Raw genomic sequence first — 14,992 nt, 5'->3', positions numbered from 1 at the left:
TGCATGCTGCATTTTTCACGCATTCGGATGTACCTCTATGCAGTACTGTTGATGGTTCTTACACGTAAAACGCCCGTCCTGTTAGTCCCGGTCAACAGTACTGGCATCGAGGTGGCGAGACGTAGATGTTTGGGTAGTGGCCAATCATGATCGGAACAGGCAGTCGATATGCCTGTCTGGTTGCAAAGACACTTGCTTCACTAGTCCTAGGTCCTGCCCAAGACACTTAATCAATAAACGGCTTCTTCTGTCCTCCAACAAGACACAAACCCAGAGCCCGCAATGAGTCCCGGTCATTAGCCAAAATAATAGTTCGAGCAGGCAACATCGGGTTGTTGGGATCGACATGAGCTGCATCCTTTGCTGCTTGCTCTATTGCATCCATTTCTTCCTTGCAAGCTTGCTGGTCAAGAGGGCATATAACGATGGGTTGTCTCAGGTTGACGTCGCGAGCACCACCCAACTGAACCTATTCGATAGTCAGCGAAAGCCACTTTACAAATTCCCAATGCAAATCTCCACAAACCTTGATGCTTAAATAAAACTCAATCTTGTAGAGTGATGCCGTAGTGGTAAATGACGAAACCTCGTACAATGGAAATGCTGGCTTGCCTCTCCTCACAATGCCATCGGGATCTCTCAAGTCTTTGCACGGAAACACGAGTCCGATGTTGGTGGCGTATCCGGCCTCTGGGACCTTCATCTTGACCGTCTGTAGCTGCTTGCACAGTTTGTTGACCTTCTTTACCGGCTCATCCCCTTCGTGGTTATATGTAACTTCCTCCTCGATGGCGAGAGTAATCTTTTCTATGCTAACCCTTTTTGCTTTGGTCAACCAGTCTGGGTTGGGTGATAGCTTGATGTACACGGTGATGGGGTCGCCGGGGCCGTAACTCCATCGCGGTAGGTTGATGCCCAGATGAACCACATTATCTGATGTGACGAGCTTCGTTTCTGGCTTGTTATACATGCCAAATGTAGAGAGCGTGTCGTATCGTTGTAATGGTACCGGAAAGTTGTATTTGTATTGATTGCTATGGCCTTGCTGTACGGTGACAACAAGTTCGTAATACGTCTCGGCCGTCCTGCTTGGGAGCTGCAGAGACGCGGGGGGGATCCTCCGGTTTGTTTCTTCTCCGCCACGTCCAAAGGGGATAAACAGCACAAACGGTAGGTCCATGGCGATGACACTCTCAGCCTCCTTTCCAGTTGCGCAACGGAATAGCAGGACTTCCTTGCCAACAACATCCGTCGTCTCTTTTCGTGGGGTACCGAGATGGCGTTTTGTCAAACTATCGGCATCGGGGTGGATAGTTTCCCGTCGTTGTAGACATATTCGGACTAACGATACGGGTACGGGCATAGAATAGCCTTGCCCCGGTCGAATCTCGACTTTGCCTTCTATTCGGGGCTGCGACACAGGTTGGTAAGCAGACGAGGAGACGGTCGGGAAGGCTTGGAGTAAGACAGAGGGCAGCTGGGCATGGTTTTGTGTTTTGTTATACCACGGGAGAGGCGGTGGCATTCGTAGCTTGCGTAAAGGGAGAACGAAAAAAGGTCCCAGGACGGTGACTTACCAAGGTGGCTGAGATGCCAGGGTAGCCGATGAGAAAGCTGCTATTTGGGGGCCCGGAGACCCTCACGCTGGCTGGCGCCGAGGCCATGATGTCGCTGATGCTCCCGCCACCAGCAACAAGCTATTGGTGGCGGCGAACGAGGGTAGCGACGATGTTGGCGACTGTGAAGGGGAGATGTGGGCGTCGACAACGATTGAAGCTGTCATGAAGAACACGGCGTCGGGTTCGGACGTGGGTTGAACGCGGTGTGTGGTGACGAGGACGAGGCCGATCTGAAATGCACAACAAGGTGCCAGGATGCTGGCGTTTCTAACATGGAGGATGCGGAAGGCGGCTCTGCGTCGCGGTCAGCTCGAGAGTGGGCAGGTGGGGTAGCAGCACTTGAGCAGCACCACGGCACTGGTGCAGCGCCATCCTTCAAGTGTTGTCGAGGTACCAGGTACCAAACAACAGCTGCCGATGTCGTGACAGAACATGGAGAACACCCGTCTGTGTCAGCCAACCTTAAAGAGTGGTCGAGTGCAGGCGCGATGCGCAAGTGGGCACCCTAAAACCGAAGGGGCAGCACCAGACAGACAGCGGGAAGGACCGACCGATGTTGCTTGATGGCTCGTGTGCTCGTGTGCTTCACTTGCTCCGTACGTATTTCCGTACCTGGTCCATCGTGAGCGTGTCGGGCGACGAGACGATTCAAGTGTGCGCCCACGCGAATACGCAAGCGAATGACAAATGTCAGCCAGGGTATGCCCCGTGCTTTCTGCAGACAAGTCTGGGGAAACGTGACGACTCGCTGCCAGTGGAGGATAGTAGTACTATCATACTCCGTACTACTACTCATCCCGGTGCCAGACTTGCGCCTGGGGAGCATGAGTATCCCATGTCCTTGCAAGCTGATTCGGAAGGACTTGGAGCCATCTGCCAGAATCTGCATTGTGTTCTTACTTGATTGGTAAGTGATGATGAAGCATTGTTACAGACAGCCACCTAGGTGGTTAATGGTCAGTGCCAAACTAAACGCGCTTGCTACTGTTTTGACTTGCAGACTCCTGAGCGTACATAATACGTCGCACGCCACTGCAGTCGAGAACAAGCAAATTAATTGATGAAAAAAAATAAGTGGCTATACAGAGTAGCAATCCGACGAATTAACATGCTGGGTTGGCCCGAATGTCATGCAGCTGTAGTCGCGACATACGCTCGGCTGATCAGTCTCGACGGAGGCAGCGCATTGCATCATGTGCCTTAGGTATCTACTTAATAGGTGGCTACAGTGTATTTAATTCGCACCATCACCGAAAAAGAAATGAAGAAAAGAAAGGCAATGAAATCACGCAAAATCTCTGAGAAGTACAAAAAAGGAATCCTTATGCGAGCCGTAGGGATCGAACCTACGCGGGCAATGCCCATTGCGGTTCAAGCGTATACCCTGGTGGGCATGTCCTAAACACAACGCCTTAACCACTCGGCCAGACTCGCAAACGTCAGGTGACTGCGTGACCAATAGTAAGCATTATACAGCTTCGGTATTGAAATTCAAGACGACACCGTGGGTTTGGACCCACTCAACTTCGTGCAATATCAGTAAAGTTTGACTTCACATCAATGGCTTTGAGTGTTGTCTGTTACTCAACTTACTCCTGCTCCTGGTGTGAACCTATTATTTGTTTAATGAGATATTCTCTTGATTTATCTTGCACAATACCCTACTAATACTTCCAGTATAATCAGGACCCCACGGGGAAAGGCCGTTAAGCCATTTTATTTTGTTTATTGTGTTCAACCCATTCACTCCGTCTTCATCGCGTCACCATGAACTGAAACTTCACATCGCAAACACCACTCAACCCCATTAGAAATTACATCACACACAAAATACCGCCGTTTCAAAATTTTACCACCATGCCCTTTGACGACGACGACAATCTTGCCGCTGAGCCCTCCGCGCAAACTCCAAATGGGGGGCCTACCACCGAAGACGCCCTAGAAGACGGCGTTCCGGATTACAAGCTCTTCTCGGCCATGTTCAGCAAAAAACCAGTATCTAGTAAAGTCATCCGCAAGGGGGAAAAGGACTTTGAATCCCACGGCACCCAAGCGCAGGACAATACCCTCGAGGCAAGCAGACAGGCACTCGAAGAAGTCCTAAGCTACACCCGCGTCCACCGCCCCGAAAACTGGATCCGAGCCTGGTATTTCCCAGACTGGTGGACTCAACAGCGGCCAGAAGGTAGTCAGGACGATGCCCTGCTGCACGAGCGCGTGGTGGCCGTGGAGCAGGAGCGCGGGAGCTGGATGAAAGACATTGGACGAGCTGTTTCCGGAAGCAAAGACCAGCTCGGGGTCGGCCGGCTCTGGCTGCTCCCCGAGGAGGCGCTGTACTTGATTGAGCGTGGGAACGTGGACATCTGGTGGCCCGACAAGGAATTCGGAGAGCTTCTCCCACTTGGTGTTGGCAACGGACCTGGCAGGAACCAGTTTGGCCCAGATGACTACGACGCCGGGGTGCCGTTGACCGTGGAAGCAGCGTATGCAATGATGGTGGGCTACGAAGGCGAGCGTGGCAAGACAACGTTGCCGAAATACCAGGTATATACGCACCTCAAACGAGCTGGATTCAACGTCATGCGCGCACCGACACATGCTCCCCCCGAACCAACCGCGCCGTCGTCATCATCGCAGTCACTATGGCAGTGGCTCTTCTCCTTCGTCAGTCGAGAAGGCAAATCGCGGCATGGACCCTACGGCCCCCTCGTGTCGCCAGGGCTATACAGAGCATACCTCCCCGTCTACCAACAACTCGCCGTCATCCCACGGCACAAGCCCTCCGCACACCCGGAAGAACACCACCACGTCCAAGAACCCTTCCGGGTTCATTTCCACGTCTGGAAACCTGCGGGCATCCCCTTCTCCAAGAAGAACCCGCCGCCACCTGATTTCCGTGTTGCGGTTGCAGATACAGCAGACTCCAAACTACCTACCCTAGAGCAGATTGAGGCACTGCTGGAATCGACACCGTTTGATTTGCCAAATCCGAAGTGGCAAGGGCCAGGAAAGCTGTATCAACGACTAAAACACGGTCACCGAAATGTTCTCGTGGCAGTGGTGGATAGGGGATTGGTGAATTTTATGAGATTCGGAGAGGCAGCTTTTGGGGCAGAACGGCTCTTTGAGAGGTTCGATTCACGAGGCAGCGGCACAAGGGGTGGGAAGAAGGGCGGCCGCGGCCGCGGTCGTGGGAGAGGCAGAGGCAGAGGCGGGGGACGTGCGACAAGGTAACGGTGGCGTGAGGTTGAGAGACTACAGAAATTGTAGCATGTAGTTGAGCGATCCAACAAGGTAAATGCATCACCAAGTGACGTGTTGAGCTTCCTCCAATGATTCCGTGTTGTGGCGGTGGTTGCGCCGGTGCCAGGCGCAACCAACCAACCGTCATATCGAAACATGTATCCTAAATCAGTCATATTTGGCGCCTTGGCAGGTTGCTTGACATCATGGAAGTTGGTAGTTGCGTGTTGGTTCCGGCATCCTTACTGCGTTGACCCTCCCTGCTTTGTGGGGAGTAAACACCCTGTGCGTTGTTCGGTGAAAGGATTCCCGTTGGTTTGGCTACCACTCCCTGCCCTGAACTTGGAGGTCATCTCCTCCCATGTTCGTCGTCGTTGGTTAGGCTTGGGGTGACGGGGTTTTATTTATATGCATGCAGCTATGAGGCGCTGTTGATTTTTCCACAGTGCGAAAGGGTTTTGGAATGTGTATGACGGCTGAAAAGTATGAGGGCAATGGCGTATTAGATGGGGGAATACATATTGCCAAGGTCAAATTGGCTTGCTAATTTCATGGTCTCACGGTTAGTTGCTCACCAGAGTATCGGATGGCAACTCGGTCTGACCAGACATAACCCCAGGTATTTTCGGAAGCCAGCTATTCTCAGGTTGACATTGGTGTTTCAAATGCCGCATTGTAGATGTGCAAGATTGGATCATGTACGACGTGGTTGGAATAATGCTCTACTCAACTTTGCTACCAGGAGGACAAGGCTTCCCCGTCAGGATCGTGGTTTTATGGGAGCCATCGGCAACACATTCTATCAGTGGAAATAACAATCAGTCCTCCGTACGGGTGAAGCCAGTGAGCGCCAGTCTGAGATCAGCCAGCCAGCTCAAAGCATAAGACATGGGCTTCGGTAGTTGCTGCGATATTACGCGTAACGAGACAGCTAGAACAAAGACAACATCCTTGCCGTCAGCCTTCGGCTTCCAAAGCCTATCCGCCCCAGCACCGATCTTGACTTGACACACACTTAATTAAATGATGGTTTGGTGGCGTTGGTCGACCCTTGCACAATGTATGTAGGATGTTAGGAGAGTGTGGAAGTTCATAGGAACGAAACACGATGAAACGCGCTCAAGAACTCAAGTTGTGGACAACATGAGTTTGAAGCAGAGGCGTTTGGATATTCTCTTTACGACATCACTTTTTACGCTCCTGTTTCGTGCATCCCTGTAAATCATTGCTTGTCGAGAGGCCAACACGTCAGCTTACCAAGTGCGATCAAGTGCGTTAAAGAGGATCCAATAAAATTAAAATTCCGCCCAGCTTCGAAGTCTAACCGTCTCGACGCCCAACGGAGCGAATTAAACCACGAATTGTGTCATTTGAAATGGAACTGTCTGGTGCTGGTTGTCAGCCTAGTCCCCATGTCATAATGACTTTTGGTACACTCTTCAATGTGTCTTTTTTCTTTCTTTCTCGTTGCTGCTCGCCCACCCGGCCAAAGTGTCTTGGTGGTCCATTGAGCCGTTATCGTATCGTGCCTTGTCACTGAGGACATGAATTTGACGATTAGGGTCATAGTGGTCGGTGCTTGGTATACGAATGGCTTGTCAAAACTTCGAGACGGGCTATATAGACAAGCGGTGGACGCGCACCAATAGCGATCAGAAATGTGGCGCCACAGATCAGAATGTTCAAGACAAGCTTCTCATTTGCATCCCCATTACGTCGTGTGCGTATTAGGCAGTCATGCACTAGTGCCTGGCCGTGGAAATAATGTTCCTCATGTCATGTTGCGAGATCCAGGTGTTTTGCCAACATCGGCTGTAACTGCGCCACAACGACGTCTGCCCACGTAGCCAAGTTTTTTGCCCATGCATCTTGACGGATGCAGGGATTGACACGAGTTGAGCAAACAAGGGAGGAAATATGTACATTCTCGATAGACTTATAGTACTACCAATTAGTAATGACTCGCCGTCGTCTCAAAGTCTGGACATACCTGTTTGTTGCTGACGTGGTTAGTTTCCCTCCCTTATTGGACCCAGCTGGCGTCATCAGATGGCGTCGGCCTTCTTGCTGCTAGACTTGATCATGTCAACCACACTTCGCATATCATCGCGTAGCGGTGGTCCACCGACCTTCCATTGCCCGTCATAACTCTCGCAGTTGAATAACAACTTTAGCATGCATGATTCATCTCCAGCCGGGGGTGAGCTTGATGGTCATGTACACTGGGAGACAAGTACTTCAGCCACCAAGTTAAAGTGATGATGCAAGATGGTGCCACAGCGAGTTTCGCCCATACACCCACACGCTATTGCCCAATAGCCCGCGGGGTTTTGTTGACCAATGCGTGAGGGTAAGAAGACAGTCGAAAGGTTGATGAGGGTCAAGGGTCAAGAGGTCTTCACACTGTTCGGTGGTATATTCTAAGTGGGGCAGCAGGAAGGCACTTGTTGAGCAATTGGGAATCAACGCCGGCCAATGAGGGCAAACGTGTCTCAAGACTGCAGGGAAGGAACGTTGGGCAAAGAGCTGTGGGCAAGGAGGAATATGTACTACGGTATTGCCAAGTACCTCGACTTGACAATCCAATTTATACAGTCTCCTCTTAACATGACTCCCTCCATGGTCAGACATGACAACTTGACCTTGCAAGTCGAAAGTCGCCAGCCTCGTCAAAGGCGCAACGTCGGCATCGCTCTCCATGGAAACACGAGAAATGCCTAGTCGAGCACAGTCCATGTTGGCAAATACCTCGTCGGCCATGAGAAGCTTACTCGCGCAAGATTACCACCACCCTTGCCCAAACCCCCTGTATCTAATCCATTCACACCAGACGGCAGCATCTGGTCAGCGATCCCCTCTTTCTTTCTCTTTCTCTTATTGCATCCCCCGCCGCAGAGCCAAACAGAAACGGGTGTTCCTTGCACTGTCGCATTATACTAATGTCACGCTGCATTCTAGGGAACAATTGTAAAACACCACGCGCAGCAGTCCGAGGGGAAAGCCCTCACGCACCTAAAGCCAGTAACGGAAACATCGGGACTGACGCGAAGTTGTTGGTGTGCAACACACATGCACCATGCACTCTCCATATATGCCGTTGCTCATTCGTATGCTGGCTCGCCGTCTCTGTGCTCCTGGCAACACGGGGGAGAAAATGGGGTGCACCCATACACAACACAATATGTAGTGTTGTGTAGCCATGTATGGTTTACGCCTCGGCGTTCCTAGCCAACTGGGCTGTAGCGTGACGTTGTCATCGTGGTGTTTTAGGTTCTACATTATTCCACAAAAAAAGAAAAGAAAAAAAAAAGGAGCACGGGAATAGAGCTGAGTTTGGGTCTCGGCCGTGGAAAGCATCTTTGTCACAAGCTGAAGAGTTGAAAAAATCGACCAAGTTGCCCCATGCCACAAACAAACTAAACGCAGTACTAACGCCAGTCGTATGGGCACTATTGCCTACCAATATTGGATGAGATTACTATTAAAGGAGCACATTATCGCAACAGGCGCAAACCGTTATGGGTCTCGTCACTAAAAAAAAATATTCCGAAGCGTGCGGCTGCAGATTAAGCCACGCAAACTCTCTTGGCTGTGGAATAAATATTGATATTACGTCAATACGATGCACCAAGCCAAGCCAAGCATTACGTACTGTAGGAGAGACGCAGGAAACAGCGCAGACAGACTGGATGGGCCGAACGGTAGCGACATCTTGCGTCCTTTGACAAGGCGAAGAAGTCTGCCTGCCAAGGTCGGCTAATTCTCGACGATAATTTGACCAAGGCGCAGACAACAACTGTTAATGACTACAAGGTCAAGGGTGTGAGTCCAACACGGTGACCCCGAATGAAAAAGGCAGCCCGTCCCCTCCGTTCGTCCATCACCGTGGGCGTTGCGAAGGTGTTACAATATTCGTATAGGGTTATCGTCGTGTTGCGGATCATGCCAAAAAGGGTTCTCGCATATCACAGCACTTTTGAAATCTCGCAGTATGGAGCAGGTACGTCGCATGACAGGAAACTGCAGCGTATTGGATGGCCGTGCATCGGCGCATGTTACGAATTACCTGACTAAATTGATTAACGAATGAATGAATTAGACATTAAGAATAGTAGTACTTTCCTCTCCCCATGTTGCAATTAAACACCGACGAGCCTCCAGTGTCGACTTGTGCTCTGCCAGGCTTCAGATTCAGCCGGTATAGATTCAAGGATGAGCCGGTCAGACATGACTAAGAAAGTGAACTTGGCCAATATGGGTTTTTAATTCAAACACCTGGAACTGGCAATTCTACATAAGCCCACTCGCGTTGCAAGCATAACCTTGGAGACTGCTCACGTACCCAGGTAGGTATAGGTAAGCTAGAGGCCAAAGAACGAAAGACTTGCGTTTTGGCAAAAAAAAAAAAAAAAAGCCCATCACCTGAGTAGATAACCCCATCATACCGTGTGCATATACGCATGGCCTATATTAAGTGTCAAATATCCGGTACTCCGTATACGTGTTCACATTGGACCCAAGAGAATCACCATTGTGCGCCGTCAACCCCGAGGTTTGCCCTGTCGGAGTCATACAGCTATGCAGAGAACCTCATGGTCATTCACCCATCCTCCTTGCTAGGCTGAATGAAGGAATATCAACACGGTGGCATCAACTCAAAATAGTAATATTGCAGGGGCGTGTTGATCTTATCTGGACTTGTGGCAACTGCAAGTCCAGTGGCATGTTTGGCATGCGCGCTGACGAGCTTGTCTGGCACGACTCGTTTCTGCTGGTGTAGTTCCAATTTCCAGATGCAGACGAGGGTGCATTGCACGCGGTACATAATAAATCGGGCCATTTCTTCTTCCCCCCTCAGCGGGTGTGAATTGGGGCCAGGCTGCAAGGCTGAGCGGGTTGGCGGACATCAACATTGAAATGACGTCGCAGCCTTCCTCCCTGCTCCAGGCCGCGATTGCGAGATGCGCGGCGGGTTCCTGGGCCGGGAGTCATGGGATTGTCGTGGTTACGTGGGCTCGGGGTGGCTTTTGTTGCTTGTCTGGCGTAGTCGAGCAAATTTGCCCAATGACGAGGGAACAAAGCACACCTTTCCGCCACAGCAATGACCACCAGAGAGGCGCAACGCGTGGATGGATGGGTGTGGTGTGAAAAGTGCGGAGCTGCTTCATTGTTGTACTAGTAGTACTAGTAGTACTAGTAGTAGTAGTAATCCGTGACCAGGGGCCTAGGGGAAGCGGACGGCCGTTGATGGCATGCGCAGTTCGATGCTGGACCGGTTATCGCGCCGGTGGCTGTGGCTGCGGTGCGAAGTACCAGGGCGGCGTGATTATGGCCGTGGGCAAAGAAAAAGGGTCAACTGGTTGAGTCTGGTGTTGTCGTCGTTGCTGTACGGAGGACTTGCCATCCATTTGTCCTTTGAGTCGAGCATTCGCTGCAACGGGAAGCAGTTGTGGCTGTGACAATTCAAAAGGTCCTCGACTGAGTTGCACAAGGCAAAACCATAAAAAAAGTGACTCGAGTAACATTGGGTCGTATGTTAAATAGCTCCTGCAGTTTTTGGACGCGTCCACAGTTCTAGATGCCATGGTCTGCACAGCTCACTCAGGCAACGGGACTTTTTGAGTCGGGATTTTTTTTTTTATGGATCAACAGACAACTGCTTTTGGTCTGCCAGGTTGCACAAGAGCGGCGACGGCGACGGCGACGACGACGACGACAGCCGAGGTCAGCTCGGCGCCTATCGTACGTGTGCGTATGTGTACATGGACAGTCTTGTATGCAAAACGTGGAATTCGAGACTGATATCAAGTGAGCCTTGTTTCCGTGTTGGCGGTTTCGAAATGTTTGGTTCTACTAGCAGTACTACCTAGTAGTATTCTCAATATTCCTCGCATGGGCGTAACAAGCCCAGGAAATGTTATTGGCGGGTGGTGATTGGCATGTCTTCACATCCCTTGCAAACTTGGAAGTAAAACTTGTCTCTCTTTGTCATTCTGCGCCCCTGGCGGGCTAGCCATGGTCAGGACTCTCGCGGATGCTACTATGCCCAAGTACTTTGTACTTGAGTACTTTTATTACACCGCATGTACGGAGCACACGTGTGCCTGTCGTTTCGTCTTTGACGGCTGGTATTTGAGTATCGTGGAGAGCTCGAAATTGGAAGACTGGCAAGAGGGGATGAAAAGAGAAAGAGACATGGAAGGGAAAAGAAAATCCATGCCGCCAAGACATTCCACCACTTGCCGTCGACTCGGGGTCAGTTTCTGCCGCTCTCGCAACATTGAAGCTTTGTACAAGCACGTACGGAGTAGAGTAGTCGGTCCACAAGTCGGCACTCGGTAGACCAACTTGAAGTGCCATCTGGCATCATGAGTTGCTGGTTGTATGTACTTGACAAAGCGCCGCGGGCATCAGTCATTTCACTCACTTGGTACGTGACACACACCCTGGCTTTGTGCGTTTTGGCTTGACAACAACAAACTCAGTTGCGCGCAGCTAGGAGCCTGGTCTGGTGCCTCTCCTCTCCTCTCGTCTTGTCGTCTCGTCGTCCCTTAATATCAGCTCCGGCGCCTACGTACTTGTTACTCTTGGCCAAGTTCCACCCTGGATGGTGTTGCAACTCGACATGGAGCGCCAAGAGGACATGGAGAGCACACAGTACGGCGTCGTACTATTTCTTTGCATTCAACAAGCAGGCTGGGGTTTCCCTCTCCCGCCGCCAGGGTTCGGAAAGGTTAGAACGATGAAACCAGGCCAGTCAACCATCAGACGGCTCAAGCCACGCCCACTACACATTATCCGAGTTACATGATACTTGTACATACATAACTCGACACGGCGTCTCTGGCTTGCCAATTGCCAATTGATGGGTTCTCATTTTCCATGTTCCCTTGGCCACACGCCCCCCGTGCACATTACGCACGCAACCTTGAACCCGCGCCCTCCCCTTCGTCCATCTATTCATTCGCCTTGCAAGTTTCGCACTCGGTTGGCGCCCGCGCGGCGTCTTTTTGGCTCTCTTGTCTGGACCCAGTATCAAATCAGACGTCGACGTTGTTGCCTTTGATGATTATAGCCCGCCCATACTGTACATACATTGTACGCGCAAGTTCAAATTTGCATTCTATCACTTAGAAGCATACTGGCGTGACTCGACAACACTTGACCGCCCGTGAGCTTCCGTGACGTCTATGGCTCTGCTCTCTGCGTCTCTTGTCGCAGGCCCTGGCTCGCCTCAATTCGTTACACGCTGGCCACAGTGGTTGGGTGTCGATCGTCACGCCTCTCACACGCCTTCATACACCAGACTTGTCTTTGCAGTCGAGAGCTCTCTCGTCGGCGTCTTCCATCCGTCTGTTATCCTTAGTTCCTATTAGTTGGGGCAACCCAGACATTTCGCACCCTTCCGGCCTCAAGCATCTGGCCTCGTGTCAAAACGAGCCAATTGCCGTCGCATCTTTTCCCTTTTCTTTCCTTGCCAATTCAACGTGGCCCTTGAGTTTCTCATCATTCCCAAACCCTCGGGTCCTCCTCCGAAACTACCGTTCTATCCTGTGCCTTTTCTCTTCTCCCGTTTGTCCCGCACTAGACTATTTCCCTCTTGCCCATTGCTGTTCTCGCCGGATACTGCCATTGTCTAAATCTTGAGTTATTCCATTTCTACCACAGCATTACAGGACCACATTGAAGACAAAAAAAAAAAAAAAAAACAACCCACGCCACCTGCCCGTCTTCAACCCACAAGAAATACAACCTTTGTTTTCTGTCTTGTTATTCCTCACCTGTCGCAGAAAGACAGACCCTTGGAACTCAGGGCCAACAAAAAATAACTAGGAAAAAAATTCTGGCGCTTGCAAGGAGTTGCCGAACCTTTGCAAGATAGCAACCACCAGCTATATCACATCGACGAGGCCCTAGTTATTACAGTGTTAATTTGGTTGAGTTCCCACTTGGTCATCCTTGTCTTTCATTCTTTGCTGTCCTTGACTCACTTTGGACGTCTCATCGTCTGATTATCACTACTAGTACTAGCACTCTATTTTTGTTTTTCCCTGCTTGGACCTTGTTTTCTTCATTTCTTCATCTTTCTCTTCTTCCCGCTGTCTCCTCGCATACCTTGGAGGACTCGCTTCCCGATTTCCGCTTTCCTCCACACGCATTCGCATACGCATACCGATTACGCAACTTTGGCCTTTGCGCCCGCGTGTGTCATGGAGGATCCTGGTGTTAAGAACAACAAGACTATGCCGACGGAGCGCAGGTCGCAGTCTCCAGCGTCAACACCAGCACAGGCGCACACAGCCTCTGAAGGAGCCGACACCGCAGCCGCGCCATCAGCAAATCGAGCAACTATTTCTGGAGCTTCCTCGGAAGAACCGCCTGCATCCGAGTCTGTTCCCCAAACCAAGCAAGAGAATGGTGTTTCGCACGAAACCGAGGGTGCATCCAGTCGAAGCGGCGGAGCTGAGCAGCCGGACAAAGGCGAGCAAACGCCACCTAGGTGAGTTGTCAATTGTTTCCTTTCCTCATCCCAGTTTCCTCCGGTCTTGGGTCTCAGGTCTTGGCTCCATGATAGTCGTGGTCCACCGGCTCTACGCCTCTGTGCCGCATCAATTGATTTGGTGGCTTTGTGCACCCTTCAGCCCATTCGCAAACTAGTAGTTTGCTTTTGGTAGCCAATCTCCCTGGGTTTTGAAAGACAGTGCAAGACTTGCATCTGGCTGGCCTACAGCTTGACCACGGCGGGAACTCCAAACAAAACGCTTCGAGATGGCTTTGTCGGCGGTTGCACCCGGCGGTCTGGGTTCTGCTGTTCGCGGCTCATGCTGCGGCCTGCCTTCTTCCATGCTGCCTCGATGTTTTATCAATAGCTTCGGCCCTACAGCTACGCCCAGGCCCGGGCTGGGCGGTTGCCACCATGTCGATCTGTCCTTGGACGCCAGCAATTCCGCAGTGCTGCCATCCCGCCGATCCGGACGAGTCTTTGTGTCTAGTTGCGCTTGACCATGAGTGCTGGCTATTGGAGGCCTTTGGAAGCCCAATATTGAGAGAATTATTGGCTGGCATGGACTGGTTCGAGCTGTTCCGAGCACTGAACTGGCTGCTCCCCTGGCCGCCAGGTGCTGCGTCCACCAGCACCAAAGCTTGATTTGTCCCTGCACTTTTCATTTGCTTTCATTTGCACATCGCTCTTTCCGTTTTGCCAACCGCAACGGCAATCTCATGCCGGGCACCAAAAGGAGGTCCACATGCATGACTGGTCCGAAATGATACGCGAGTTTCTTTTATCTTTACTCTTTCATCTCGTATGATCACCACCTCTTGCGCCTCTTGCGCCTCGAAGCAACCCGATCCACACTCCTCAACCCTCAGTGCTCCTTCCACCGGCACCCTTGCTGTCTGTCACTTCTCAACCCGGTTTACTCTCGTGTACTTGCAACGAGTCACAAAGTTACAAAGTCGAGAGAGGAAAGGGTCCAAAAAGCAGCCTTCACCATAACGTTTTGACACCGAGCACGGCCGTGGGCCCTATTTTCGGAGCTGCAAAGTGCCCAGTGCCGGGCAGATGCTGCATTATCCACGTGGACAGTTGTAAAACGCAACTTCTCTTGCTCTCACTGCTACGCCAGTGTTGCGCGCCCAAAGGTCAACGCTGGGCTGGAATCCGACTCTTCAAACAAAAGCCTTGTTTCACGGACACACCCCAGCGCAGTTGGCACGGCATAGCTCAACTGACGTATGGACCACTGGTGTCCGTTGAACTGATGTCGTGTTACGCCAAAGGTTTATGCGCGCAGACACAATACGGCCACTTTTACTGGTTTTTACCCTGTGAAGCCGGGCTTGATTTGTGGCCTCTGTTCCAGTCGGTGCAGACGGTTTGTTACACCGCCACTGGAACACGCAGAATGAGAAACAAGTGTTATCGAGCGCCTTAGGTCCGGTGTATTTCCTACCATCGCTGGTCCCAGCCGAGTTGTAAGAGGAGTCAAGTCACACATCCTGCAACTGTCCTTTTCTTTGTCTGTCTCTTGTACTTCACAGACACCATTCTTGTACATCACGTGTTCGTCGAGCAATAGTTCCTTGTGCGAAAGAAGTTTAACCATTTTTTTTTCTCTTTAACCCAT

The 14,992-nt window shown here is 51.2% G+C and overlaps 3 protein-coding genes across 3 annotated transcripts; 2 read left to right on the top strand and 1 right to left on the bottom strand.

The window, feature by feature from the left end:
- Positions 1-226: 226 nt before the first annotated feature.
- On the bottom strand, positions 227-1,664 carry MAA_01764 (arrestin domain conatining protein; the record flags this gene model as incomplete). The annotated part of the gene is made up of 3 exons (XM_007819762.1): positions 227-469; positions 527-1,477; positions 1,578-1,664. The coding sequence occupies 3 exons, from the start codon at positions 1,662-1,664 to the stop codon at positions 227-229; spliced, it is 1,281 nt and encodes a 426-aa protein (XP_007817953.1).
- Positions 1,665-3,476: 1,812 nt separating this feature from the next.
- Positions 3,477-4,853, top strand: MAA_01765 (tRNA splicing endonuclease subunit; the record flags this gene model as incomplete). Its single annotated transcript, XM_007819763.1, has 1 exon — positions 3,477-4,853. The coding sequence occupies one exon, from the start codon at positions 3,477-3,479 to the stop codon at positions 4,851-4,853; it is 1,377 nt and encodes a 458-aa protein (XP_007817954.1).
- An 8,219-nt stretch (positions 4,854-13,072) lies between these two features.
- On the top strand, positions 13,073-13,366 carry MAA_10725 (diphthamide biosynthesis protein 1; the record flags this gene model as incomplete). The annotated part of the gene is made up of 1 exon (XM_011412443.1): positions 13,073-13,366. One exon carries the CDS (start codon positions 13,073-13,075, stop codon positions 13,364-13,366), a length of 294 nt encoding a protein of 97 aa, XP_011410745.1.
- Between the last annotated feature and the right edge of the window lie 1,626 nt (positions 13,367-14,992).

The sequence above is a fragment of the Metarhizium robertsii genome (genome assembly GCF_000187425.2).
Source record: "Metarhizium robertsii ARSEF 23 chromosome Unknown MAA_Scf_1, whole genome shotgun sequence".
Classification (NCBI taxonomy): domain Eukaryota; kingdom Fungi; phylum Ascomycota; class Sordariomycetes; order Hypocreales; family Clavicipitaceae; genus Metarhizium; species Metarhizium robertsii.
This window is presented reverse-complemented; position numbering and strand designations above follow the sequence as displayed.